At 56.9% G+C, this 12,066-nt stretch overlaps 3 protein-coding genes across 3 annotated transcripts; all 3 read left to right on the forward strand.

The window, feature by feature from the left end:
* The first annotated feature begins 919 nt into the window (after positions 1-919).
* On the forward strand, positions 920-4,923 carry IE81DRAFT_322380 (hypothetical protein). Its single transcript, XM_025513619.1, has 3 exons — positions 920-1,724; positions 1,852-4,412; positions 4,479-4,923. Exons 1-3 carry the CDS (start codon positions 1,167-1,169, stop codon positions 4,519-4,521), a joined length of 3,162 nt encoding a protein of 1,053 aa, XP_025370683.1. The 5' UTR covers positions 920-1,166; the 3' UTR covers positions 4,522-4,923.
* Positions 4,924-5,481: 558 nt separating this feature from the next.
* IE81DRAFT_288554 (hypothetical protein) lies at positions 5,482-8,839 on the forward strand (the record flags this gene model as incomplete). Its single annotated transcript, XM_025511771.1, has 3 exons — positions 5,482-7,033; positions 7,125-7,421; positions 7,572-8,839. The coding sequence occupies 3 exons, from the start codon at positions 5,482-5,484 to the stop codon at positions 8,837-8,839; spliced, it is 3,117 nt and encodes a 1,038-aa protein (XP_025370684.1).
* A 364-nt stretch (positions 8,840-9,203) lies between these two features.
* On the forward strand, positions 9,204-11,465 carry IE81DRAFT_322382 (acyl-CoA dehydrogenase NM domain-like protein). The gene has a single exon (XM_025513620.1). The coding sequence runs from the start codon at positions 9,319-9,321 to the stop codon at positions 11,326-11,328; it is 2,010 nt and encodes a 669-aa protein (XP_025370685.1). The 5' UTR covers positions 9,204-9,318; the 3' UTR covers positions 11,329-11,465.
* Positions 11,466-12,066: the final 601 nt, after the last annotated feature.

Here is a 12,066-nt window from a genome sequence, read left to right on the forward strand (position 1 = left end):
CGAGGTGCTCTGGCGATGCGATCGATGATGCTGTGAGCGCGCGTTGCAGAACAGGGCACGCGCCACCCGAAGCATGAGCCAGGGGCTTCCTTGTCGACACGTGGCTCTCGGCATACTTGGCAACAAGTCACGTGTTCTTGATATCGGTCCAAAGCTCTCGAGCCCAAGCGCTGCTGCTGCTGCAGCTGAGCACAAAACAAGGGTCTGCATGCATGCTGCCTACAAGATCGGAGAGGGTGTGGAGAGGCGTGCAGTAGCAAAGCTCAGGTCAACGCCCACAGCAGAATGCGACTACTCACGACTACTGCTGCGCAGACGCGAGTCTTATCATGCATGGCTGCTCGCTGACTGACCGGGTGCCTGAGCGAAAGTGACACTTTGAGGTAGCACAGACCCATCAGACATGCATGATCGATGCTGGCCCCGCCCTTCAATTTATCAGTCCGCGGTGAGACGGAGCACAGCAAAATAAGCCCAGCAGCATTGCTGATGGATGGCCTCATCGTTTCGTATGCTGTGCAAGGTACTCGATCGAGAGCGCCCTAGATAGCACGATGAGCCAGAGCTGAAAGTGCGCACGACGGCAGACTCGATCCGAGCTGTAGAAGAGGTGCCCAGCCACTTTCAGCGCAAGATCGAATCGCTGCTGCTGCTGCTGTGCACGCCAGAGCTGAACAAGGCACGCTCGAGCACGAGCGCGAGCGTCAGCATGCGCAATCTGTTGCATCCAGCCCGCTCTGGCGTGATGAGGGCTATGTGCACATGATCATGAATCACAATTACGCTGTGTGGGTTGCGAACAGGGGCATCGCTAATCTCTCGCATGTGCGTGTGGGTACGCATTAGGCGAATCGTGATTGAGTAGATGGTCGAGTATCAAAATCTTATATCATCCAGACTGTTGTCTCGTGTCCTTCATCCCAGCCACAACGTCTCGTCCGTTCTTGACTTCGCTCGCCACCCACCCATCCATCCATCCATCCTCTCTCTCATTCCCCATCTGCTGCTCAGTCAATGCAGTCCGGTGGCACGATAGTGACATCACCTCTAAGTGCAGCGCCACCAACCATCCGCTCACACTCTCACTCGCGACGCCTCCGTTGATCGATCCACCGCTTCAATTCCTTCATCAAGAGAAGCGCTGCTCTCAGACTAGGCCATCCGAAATGGAGCGTCTTCCCTCGCTCGGCCAGCCCACAGGCTCGTCGCAGTCGTCGCAGTCTCAGGAGGTCAAGCACATGCTCGTCCTCCACCTTCCTATAACATACTCAAAGCTGGACTCGTACTCTTCCCGTGGGCAAATCGTAGATGCTACAAGAAGTTGGTCGCGCCAATTGTGCTTTCTAGAGGACCACGGGGAGGTCACCCTGGCTCGAGCTAGCGAAGGTACCATCATTGACCATCTTGATCGTTCCATCCAAAGTGAGCAAGCACATTTTGCCAACAAGGTCGTCTCACGCAAGCATGCCAAGATCTGCTGGAACAATGGGGTGCCATCCATCGTCGACCTCGGAAGCACGCATGGCACGCAGTACTCAGATATTGGGGCGTACCTCGACCCTTACTCCAACAATTGGCGAGTTTCGTCGGCGCTTGCCGCTTTTGCGCCACCCGTCGCATTCTTGAAGCCAGGAATTCGTCAGAACTTGACCCACGGAGCTCTCATCACGCTTGGTAAGGACATGGGCTCTCAAGAACAGTGTCATCAAGCTGTTCGTGCGCTGGTGAGTGTTTATTGTCCCTCCGCGATGCAGAAGCGGACCGATAGCTTGTCCTCTGCACTGGTGCAGATGATGCCGCATGGGAAACCTGAGCTAATGGCTCGCCGATCTTGTGATTCTACCTTCCCAGGTTGAGATCAGGAAGGTCTTGAGGCCTGTCGCCCAACAACACTATCTCCCTCCGCTCTCGGATGTAATCGCTTCGGATTCGACGCAGACTCTTCATCCATCGTGCTCTCTCCCCAGTAGCACTATGCAAGGGTCACTGGATGCATGCAAGAAGCCGATCACCGTTCACCGTGTGCACGACTCGGATGAAGAAGGCGACCAAGATGTACCTGAACTCACCAGCGACAGTGACGAGGTGGAGGTCATCGAGGAGCCGGAAGTCTCTCCAGAAGTGACCCTCGTCGGCATTCGCACACCAAGTCGCCGGCATAACGAGCCGAGCGGGACTTGCAAGCTGGCATCCGGTCCCACTGCCGCACTCAAGACGGATGAAGACGTCGTGTTTAGCTTTTCGAGCTGGTCTCCTAAAGGGGGAGCACGCAGCCAGCCCACAGAGCGAGTCGTCCCACGTCCGATCGCAAGTGCCCCCACTCTCCATGCACGAGCGCTTATGGCTGGCTGGAGCGAGGCACTCTTGCACCGTGCTTCCTTCAGCAAGTCCAGACCACTGGGGGCATCAACGCTCAGATCCGCGTCCTCTGCACTCACAAATCGCTTTGCCCAGCCCGCCTCACCGTCATCGGCAGCATCAGTAGCCGGCAGCGCGGCTAGCTCCGCAAAATCTGGACAGAGCGCGAATCCCGACGGTGTCTCAGCAGCATCTGTCGCAGAGGTCGTGCAGCGTCCTCGTCCACTAAGCTTCTCGCCATCTAGCAAGGCTCCCCTTGCGGTAGCCGATTCGAACGATCTGGACAGCGCCTCCGCCTCCGCTGTCCAGTCTACCAGCACCCGTCCATCTCAAACCCACGACGCTGGCATCGCCCTCGCAAACTTGGAATTTAATGTCAGCCCTCAATCAGGGCCAACCGAGGACGGACAGAGTGCATGGCTTGGAACGCGACGCATCAGCTCCACGCTTCACCCGCCTTGCTCGGATCGCTCCTCGGGCGAAGTTCCTCATGGCAATCTCGCCCTGGGCCCGTTCTCTGACCCCGACCGTGAAGGTCCTCTCTCTCTTCATTCTCTCTATCGACGCGAGACCAGTCCCGTGGATGAGTGTGACGATGACAATTCTAACAGCTCCGATGAATCGGACGGCGACACATCGGATTCTTCCGGCTCGAAGGAACAAGACAGCCACTCTGAAACCAGTGTTCTTGACGGCGATGCTCAGCTCAGTGACGAGGAAGACATAGCTTCCGTGGCCGAAGATGCTAGCTTGTCTGACGACCTGGATGACGAGGCCTTCCCCGTCGAGGAGGGCGAGCTCGATGAAGACGCCTTCTCAGAGGAGCCGGATGAGGAGGCTTTCCTTGAAGAATTAGATGAGGATGCCTTCCCTGATGATCTGGACGAAGATGACGGATCTGCGCGCGAGGGTACGTCCGCTGAACGCGAGGAACTGTCAGCGAGCGAGCAAAGCGAGGCTTCCCGAGACAATGGTCTCGAGCATGGCAACCGTCCCACCGATCACGCACGCGGAGCTTCAAGCGAGAACCATGTGATGACTGACGTCAATGACAACTTGCCCGTGACAAGTCCAGCTGTGGTAGAAGCTACGCAGCGAGAGATCATCCAAGATCGCGCCCCTGAAACGACTGCAGTCTTTACTCAAGAAGCGGCTGCAACGACAGTCGATGACTCCTCTGATTACAACCCCACCCTTGCCATTACTCAAGCTCAGAGGTCTCCAGAGTCTAATCTCTCGCCTCTCACCAGTCAGCCACGGGACGACGACCGGCAGACGTTGCAAAGCAGGTACGAGCCCTCATTGACTACTCACATGCAAGAGGCTGCTGAGCAGCTTCGCTGCTTGCAGCGCTCAGAACTGATACGGGCGGTCGTTGCAAGAAGAGAGGCTCTAGATCTCAGCCTGCAGCAAGAGAGAATTCGTTTCGCACGGGAAGAATCAGAGATGGCGCTCGCTCGCAGCATGAACGAGCAGCCTAGCTTCGAGGAGCAGCGGGTTCAGGATGCTGCGCCAACACAGGCAACCTCACCTGCAGCAGTCGAGACTCCAAGCACCCAACAGACACCTGCAGAACTCGAATCGCCACTTCGTCATCTCCGTGCGATGACAGCTCAGATGGGAAACCAAGGTCAGGTGCACGCTGCAATGCTCTTGCGACAGCTTCAAGCGCGACCCACTCCTTCCACACGTGAAGCGGCCGAAACACGCAGGCTGTCTCTTTGTGCGCTGACGCGCAGACTTGCCCGGATCGACTCCCCTGAGGCGCTCTTGCCGGTGGTCACGACTGTGACATCGCCGTCGAACATTTCTCAACATCCGCCGACAAAATCCTCGCCTTTTGTGTGCGACGTTGAGCAGCCTCTCGCCGAGACAGCCAAGGTTCAGAACAATGGCAAACGTAAGCGCAACTCGGTGGATGCCTCCACGCAGATCAACGAGGAGCAAGTCAGCGAGCGCATGAGCTCTCCTTTGCCCGTAAGCCCTCCCCCGAAGCGCGCCCGTCTCGACGTTTTCGGGGGTGTTGTTGTCGGCGCGATGATTGGTGCAGTCGGGTAAGTGCGCGGTCACCATTGTGTGTATGCTGTCAAAGCTGACATTTCGGTCGTGTCTTCTCTCAGCACCTTCGTAGGACTCGCCTCCTTAGGCCGCTCGAGCATGTAGGCATGACGCGCCACGTCGCTCTGAAGGTCGCACACTCAGAAGTGTTAACAACCCTTTCCCAAGAAGTGCAGCGTTTGCGTGACCACTGCCGTGCGGTGGTTTCGCTCAGTCTCAAGCCGAATCTCTGATCCGAAAGAATCCAACAGCCACAGTGTCAACTTCTCTTGATCGGTCCTAGTATTCCAACACAAGATCCACAATTTCAAGCGCTACTACTGGCTGAGAAAACTACCATCCACCGAGCCGATCACATTTATCCATTTGTAATCCCGCATTCCTCTCACACGTCCTGCACACCCCTCATCTGTAAAGACCGCCCCCATGTTGAACTCATCGCCCTCGTCCTCGCCCTCGCCCACGACCCCCGCCTTGACTTTGAATTACGATGTTTGTGTTTCCGCGTCTGTGTGTAGCGGATTCGAGCCTTGAACGTGCGCAGCACAGATCCAAGGCCTGATGCGGTTCTATGTAGCTGTGGCCTGCATGTGGGCACAGCAGAATTGCGCCCTCGTGCGCAATTTTTAGCCCTCCAAAGAACGCTCGTTGCCAGAACGCCTCATCTATCCTACAGCTATTTGCAGTCACGGTCTGATGAGTGAGCTGCTGAATGCGGGCGCCGTTTTCCTAGCCACACAGCCAGCAGGCCTGCTGCTGCTGCAGCATCATGCACGCCAGCTTATCCGTGCATGCGCACATGCCCGTCACCTGATGCACGTTGAGTCGAGAGCCGGCGGTGAGCTCTCTTGCTGAATGCATAGAGACGGATGCGTGTTTCCGCCTTGCTATATTTCTTCCGCTCACAACTCCACGCTGCCATCCGCAGCTTCCAGAGCAGGTCGGCTGGTCCGCTCTCTTTTTGCAATCGTGGATTCAAGCCATCACCTTCATGAACTATCAGCCACCGCATTCCACTTCTCATCTCCTTGCGAGTGTCGGAGAGCCCTCCTCAGACTCTGCTCGATGAGCGAACCCGCTAGCAATGCCGCGCTTGGGGCGACCCGTTCCCAAGCCACTGCGACCTCCCAAAGCGGGCTTCCGAACCAAGAGCCTTCACCGACTTCCACCGCTCCTGAGAACAAGGGTGCGCCATCGGAAGACGCAGCTTTGAAAGATGCCGCTTCGCGCGGCGAAGATGTCGGCGCGGACCCACGCCGAAAGAGTCGGGTGCCAGAGTGGATGTCCAAAGCGTTGAAAGATCCGCGAAGCTGGAAGAACCTGCTCCGTTGCTGGGCGGCTTCGTGGGTATGCTTCATTCTGCTCTTTCCCAACAAGTCGCTGGCCACGCTCGGTCAAGCTGCTTTCTTCACGTGTATCGTCACGATCATGATCCCATCCAACATGCCCGTCTTTATTTGGCTGCTGGCCAACACCACCTTGGTCCTTGGAGCAGCTTTCGGGTGGGCCTGGTCCGCCGCGGGAATGGCTGCATCTCGACGTGCCAGACCTGCGGGTGTACTGAGCGAGAGGTTGCAATCCGTGCAGAGCTCCGTCGCTACGGCGACCAACCCGCAAGCTGCTTACAGGGGTGCCATCTTCAGGGGAGAGCTCGTCCAGCCGGCCAGCACTGGAGTCACGGCTGCCTTCTTCGTCGTGGGCTGCTACTTCTTTGCAGTGATCATGGCCAAAGCACCAAAGCTCAAGATCTTCGCAATCTTTGGAATCATCGTCATGGACATCGGATTGACCTACGGGCCGCTCTTTCCAGCGCCTCCATACACTATCCCGACCATTTTCATGCTACCGATCGGCGTAGCGCTTGGAGTAGCATTCGCATGTATGCTGCTCATCTTCCCCGAAACGCTCTCCCACAGCTGGACGACTGGTCTGACAGAGCTGCTTGGCACTCTGAGCAAGTTGCTTAGCGTCCACCAAGACAGTCTCAAAGCCATTGCGCAAGATCCTGCCGCTGCACGCAGCTTCGAGACGAAATTCGCACCTGTGCGACTGAGCGCCATCGACCTGCTGGAGAGCTTGGGTGGACAGCAAGCCTTCCTTGACCTGGAGGTATCCTATGCGCGCTACTCCAACAAGGACCTCAAGTCGATGTACAAGAAAGTCGCTTTGACCACGGTGCGCCTGATGGGCATTCAAGCTTTTCATCATTTCATCGAGGATGACGACATCAACTACGGAGCTTCGCTGGATGACGTCACCGAGGGCAAAGAAGTGCTCAATGACGATGTCGAAAAGCAGACCGTCCACGCTGCGGACACCGCAAGGCTACACGATCTGCGTCAAAAGATGCGCGTCGCTCAACGCCAGCAAGGCGTGGAGCTCAGTCAACTGCTCCCCAAGATGGAGGCAGCCAGCGAACGCTTGTTTGCAGCTTCCTATCAATGTCTGCACGAGACTTCGCAGTGGCTGCGCGCGACGAACCAAAACAGATGGCTCGGGCAACAGAGCGCGGAACAGCACCAAAAAAGCCTCGACTTGCTGACCGCAGCGGCGCAGGAGCTGACGGAAGCTGTGGCAGATTTCAAGTCGAAGGAGCTGGCCCAACTCATTGCCCCATGTGAGTTGCGAAATGCAAGGTTCGTCATGTCCGCGCTGGACTCATCTCGACCCGTTCTTCGTTGCAGACGCACAGCACTTTCGCATTGGAGACGATGGGGAGCATTTTCTGACAGACGAAACTGTTCAGGACTTTTCACTTGGCTGTCGTCCGCTTCATTTGGCATTCGTCTGGGTCAAGAATCAGGAGAGGTTCGCATTGACCCTGGCTGACTTTACGAGAGAGGTGCGCCACATTGCTCAGAAGCATCCGCGCAGCAAGCTCTGGTTCCCACTGTCTCTGCGCAAGTTGTGGAAAGTGGCCTTCTCGAGACATCACGGACACACCGGAGGCATCGTGTCTGCAGGCGCTCAAGGGGTGGAAGAGCCAGCACCAGCAACGTCGTCGAGTAGCGGCTCTACCACAGGCGTTAACCATGGCGCCGACGATTCCGACGAGGAGGAAGAAGAAGCTCTACCAGACAAGCGCGAGCTGAAGCGGCAAGAAAAGGCCAAAGCTGCAGAGCGCAAGGCCGAGGCAAAGCGCAAGCGACTGCAAGCGATGCGAGATCTGGACTCCTTACCTCCTTCGCACGTGGGCCACAAGCTAGGAAGATCGCTTGCAGGCTTCTACGACTTTTTCTCCTCATCCGATGGCATGTTTGCACTTCGATTTGTGATTGGATCGATCGCGCTCTGGGTGCCGGCGGTCCTTCCAAGCTCGGCTGGCTTTGTCTACCAGAATCGAGGTATCTGGGCGCTCATCATGTTCCAGACCGGGATGGCGAGCACGAGTGGCGAGCTGTTCTTTTCGATTGCCGCTAGACTGCTTGGCACGGTCATAGGACTGCTGGCTGGTGCGGTTTGCTGGTACATCGGATCGGGAAGCGGCAACGGCAATCCTTACGGTCTCGCAGCTACGATGGCAGTGGTGCTCCTACCCATCATGTTCTTCCGGCTATACGCACCGCCAATCCTTCTCTTACCAACGATGATGTGCGGCGTGACAGTCGTTCTCATCGTTGGCTACAGCTGGATTGATGCGGGCCACCTGGCTGGCATCTCTGTCAACAGCGGCATCGGCATCGAGGTGGCATGGAGAAGAGGATTACTGGTCATCATCGGAATGGCAGTCTCTGTCATCATCGTCCTTTTCCCGCGTCCTCCGAGCACCAGGAAGCAGGTCAGATTGCATTTTGCAGCTTCCACAGCGTCAATTTTGGATCTCTACGAGAGTCTCATGGGCGCATTCGTGACTGTTGCGGACCGACAAGAGGATCTCGCATCGCTCGACGAGACTTTGGCATCTTTGCGGCCACGTTACGTCGGCGCGTTGGTGAGACTCAAAGGCCTAAAAGCGGCGGTCGGCATGGCCAGACTGGATCTTCAAATCCGAGGGAAATGGCCGGCAAAGAGATACGAGCAGATGCTGACTGTTCACGCCAGGCTGCTCGAATCTCTCTCCCAGCTCTTTGCCGTTCTTTCAGACACCAAAGATGATCTGGAGTGGAGGCGACGCTTCGGGAAGAGGACACCCTTCTGCAGCCCAGAGATCACTCAAGACGTGATCGCGACGTTGGTGCTCGTGCAGCACGCCTTGAAGAGCGGGCGATTGATTCCACCGGGTGCCACTGGGTCCTTGTTGGACAGAGTGGTGGTCAGGTATCAGCAAGTTTTCCGGGAGCGCACCTCTTCCAATGCTTCGCGAGCTGAACAGCTCACTCTGGAACAAGTCAGAGACGATACCTATGTACTCCACATGGCTGGTGTCTCCAGCTTTTTCGCTTTCGTCGCTCGTCTCGATGAGCTTGTCGCGCTCTGTCTCTGAGCACGGAGTCGATCGTGTTCGACTTGCCGCACAGTTCGCGCCTTTTGTAAATGGACCCTGTCTCTAGTCATTCGCCCCGCTAATGAGCATGATACCCATGTGATGCACCAAGAGTTCGACTGTGCTGCGCCAAGGTGGTGAAGTCATTTGGCAGGTTGGCGGGGCTGGAACGGATGCTCGTGAGGACGTGTGTGCTGGTAATGTCCCCGCACGCAATATAGAGGGTGAGTGGTACAGCACGTGCGGATTCCGCGCAGCCGGCAACTCCGGGCCGGATGTGACGCTTCGCGGCGGGGCCCCGTGTAAGCAACCTTGTTGCATGGCAGCTGTGTACGTCAATTGAATGCCTTTCACTAACTGGTGACAATGCACCCTAACGCGATGAACATGAGCGAACTCACGCGAGCTGTCCTCATCCCTCTTACACACCCTCACTCGCGCGAATCAAATCTCGATACGCTCTCGCAGGATTCGTCAACATGCGCATCGAGGAAGTGCACCGCCTCAATCCACCCATCGAGGGCGACCCTTGGGAAGTCCAGCCGGTTTTGCGATCGCTGCTAGCCCGACACTTGGCTGCTACAGTGCCCGACTCCAATCCAGAGCTCCACCATGAGCTGCTGGAGCGACTGCGCAGTCTCGGAAAGGAAGTGCAGACGAGCCTGAGGCCGATCGCCGAGACGTTGGACCCTTGCGAGGGACCCAAGCTGATCCAGTATGACCAGTGGGGTCAGCGATTGGACAAGGTCGTCACGAGCGAGGGATGGAGAGCCATCGCCACTTGGCTGGCTGAGCGAGGCGTGCCTGGAGAGGCGTTCGACGAAGAGTACCAACAAGCGTACTTGGCTGATAGGGAGAAGAGCGCTGGCGGCAAAAAGAGATTGGGCGGAGCTGCTCGTTTGTATGCTCAGGCTCGCACCCATCTCGTGTCGGCAGACAGCCACGTCGGTCTGTGTCCCATCAGCATGACTGATGGCGGTATCCTGGCTCTGGCTCGATTTGGCACCAAGGATCAAAAGGATCGATGGCTTGCGCGTCTGCTGCACCGCGGGCCGGGTGCAGCGTTCGCAGGGCAGTGGATGACCGAAAGAGCAGGCGGAAGCTCCGTCAACTTCACCGAGACGAGAGCTGCGCGACTGGATGGGGGCGATTCTACCAAGGGCAAGCCTGGAGACTTGTACCTCTTGAACGGCTTCAAATGGTTCTCTTCAGCTGCGGATGGTCACGTCGCCTTTGCGCTGGCCAGGACATCGGACGAGGGTTCCAGAGGCTTGTCGCTATTCCTCGTCCCTTTGCGTCGTCAGGACCGACCTGCGCTGCCGGCAAACTTGGTACCCGAGTGCGATGCACGAGCACCTCATTCCACACTGAATGGAGTGCGCATTCATCGACTGAAGAACAAGCTCGGCTCTCACCATCTGCCTACAGCCGAGCTTGAGCTCGATGGGGCCGTCGCGGAGCTGGTGGGTGAAGTCGGCAAAGGGGTGAAGCAGATCTCCAACATTCTCAACATCACTCGCATTTACAGCGCCAGTGGATCTGTCGCAGCTCTCGCTCGCAACCACAATCTGGCCGTGGAGTACGCCAAGGGAAGAACGGTGGATGGGGGACACCTGCTCGCGAACGTGCCCTTGCACGTGGCGGAGCTCGCCAAGGTCGGCGTTATCCATTCTGGCCTATCGGCGCTCCTTTGGAAAGCAGTAGCGCTCTACTCAAGAGTGGAAGCGGACAAAGCACTGCCTCACGAAGCAGCCATGGCCAGGTTGCTCATTCCCGTTGTCAAGGCGTACGCTGCCACGCTGGGAACGCAGTACTCGGCGGTCTGCTTGGCGAGTTTGGGAGGCCAAGGATATATGTCCGAGACGCCTACAACGACACTGCTCAGAGACAGCCTCGTCGAGACGATCTGGGAAGGCACAGCTTCGGTGCTGAGCTTGGACGTAGCTCGCGTGCTTGTGCAGACCAGAGGAGAAGCCCTGTTCGAATTTGTCGTCGAGATTGAGCGTTCCCTGGGAGAGTCGTACCAGCATCTTAGACCAGCTACAGACGCTTCGAAGAATGAAGGCTTTCAGTCTGGCCCAGCCGAAGATGTCCGAGACCTATTGCGAGACACTACAGACTGCCTCGACGCTTTGCGAAGTCGCGGCTGGAAAATGCTGCAGAGCGGTCTGGCCAGCAACGACGCTCGGATCGCCCGTTTGCTGCTGGAGACCATCGCCAAGGTCACCGCCATTGAACAGCTGCTAGCGCACGCAGCTTGGCTGAACACCACTCATCAGAATGCTTTCGAAGCTGTCCTCTACGTCAAGCGAGCTCAGCGCTTCCTCGAATTGACAGGCGGCTTTGAGACGACGATACGTCAGCTTCAAGTCGAGTCGGCTAGCTTTTCGGAGACAGCAAGCACCGACAGACTCTTGGCTCTCATCGACGTCCCCATGGTTGGACCCTCTCCTGCTCAGTCCCTTGGCGCTCTGAGGGCGAATCTGTAGCCCTTGCCGATCCGTGGTCCGATTCACGCTGCTGCACGTGCAGAGCTACAGAATAGCTAATGGATCTCGATTGCTTCACAGACGGCATTGAAAGACTACGTCTCCGTTTCTCTTCCGTTGCAAACGCTCCATGTGGCAGCGGTCTAGCGTAGATACCCAAGTGTGAGAGTAGAGCGCTCATTGATACCGACCGCAAAGCAGTGGGCGATTTCTCTGACAAGCAAGGTCTGCGAATCGACAACAGCGCTTGCTGGCTGAGAACTGTGTCGTAGCGATCATGATTTCAGCGTTGGTTTGAGCGCGGCGAAGAACTCGAGAGCTTCCAGCAATGTCGATGTGCAAGCGGAAATCCGTACACTGACGTCGACCTTGTCAATTCTCGAGGCGACTGAATGGAGCACTGAAAAGAATCGGGACAGCAGAGGGCAAAAAGCACACGCCGGCTCTTCGAAACCGTCGGCGGCCTAAAAGACACAAAACTAAAAACCTACGGCATCTGGGATTCACGAGTGGTCCCCCACCTCATTACTGACCAGACCCTACAGGGTTTCCGCTTCTGGGATCAGACGGGACCAGGCACGTTTCCTGTGGTGTGGCCGTAGATACTAGACTGATCATGTCACAAATATATATACGGTTCTCACTCCCATCATCCCGTGCAGCTCGCTTCGCTCGCTGCACCCGCTATCACAGATCGGACGGGATGTGGCTCGTTTCCGGGGGTATGGCTGTAGATAT

The sequence above is a fragment of the Ceraceosorus guamensis genome (assembly GCF_003144195.1).
Source record: "Ceraceosorus guamensis strain MCA 4658 unplaced genomic scaffold IE81scaffold_19, whole genome shotgun sequence".
Classification (NCBI taxonomy): domain Eukaryota; kingdom Fungi; phylum Basidiomycota; class Exobasidiomycetes; order Ceraceosorales; family Ceraceosoraceae; genus Ceraceosorus; species Ceraceosorus guamensis.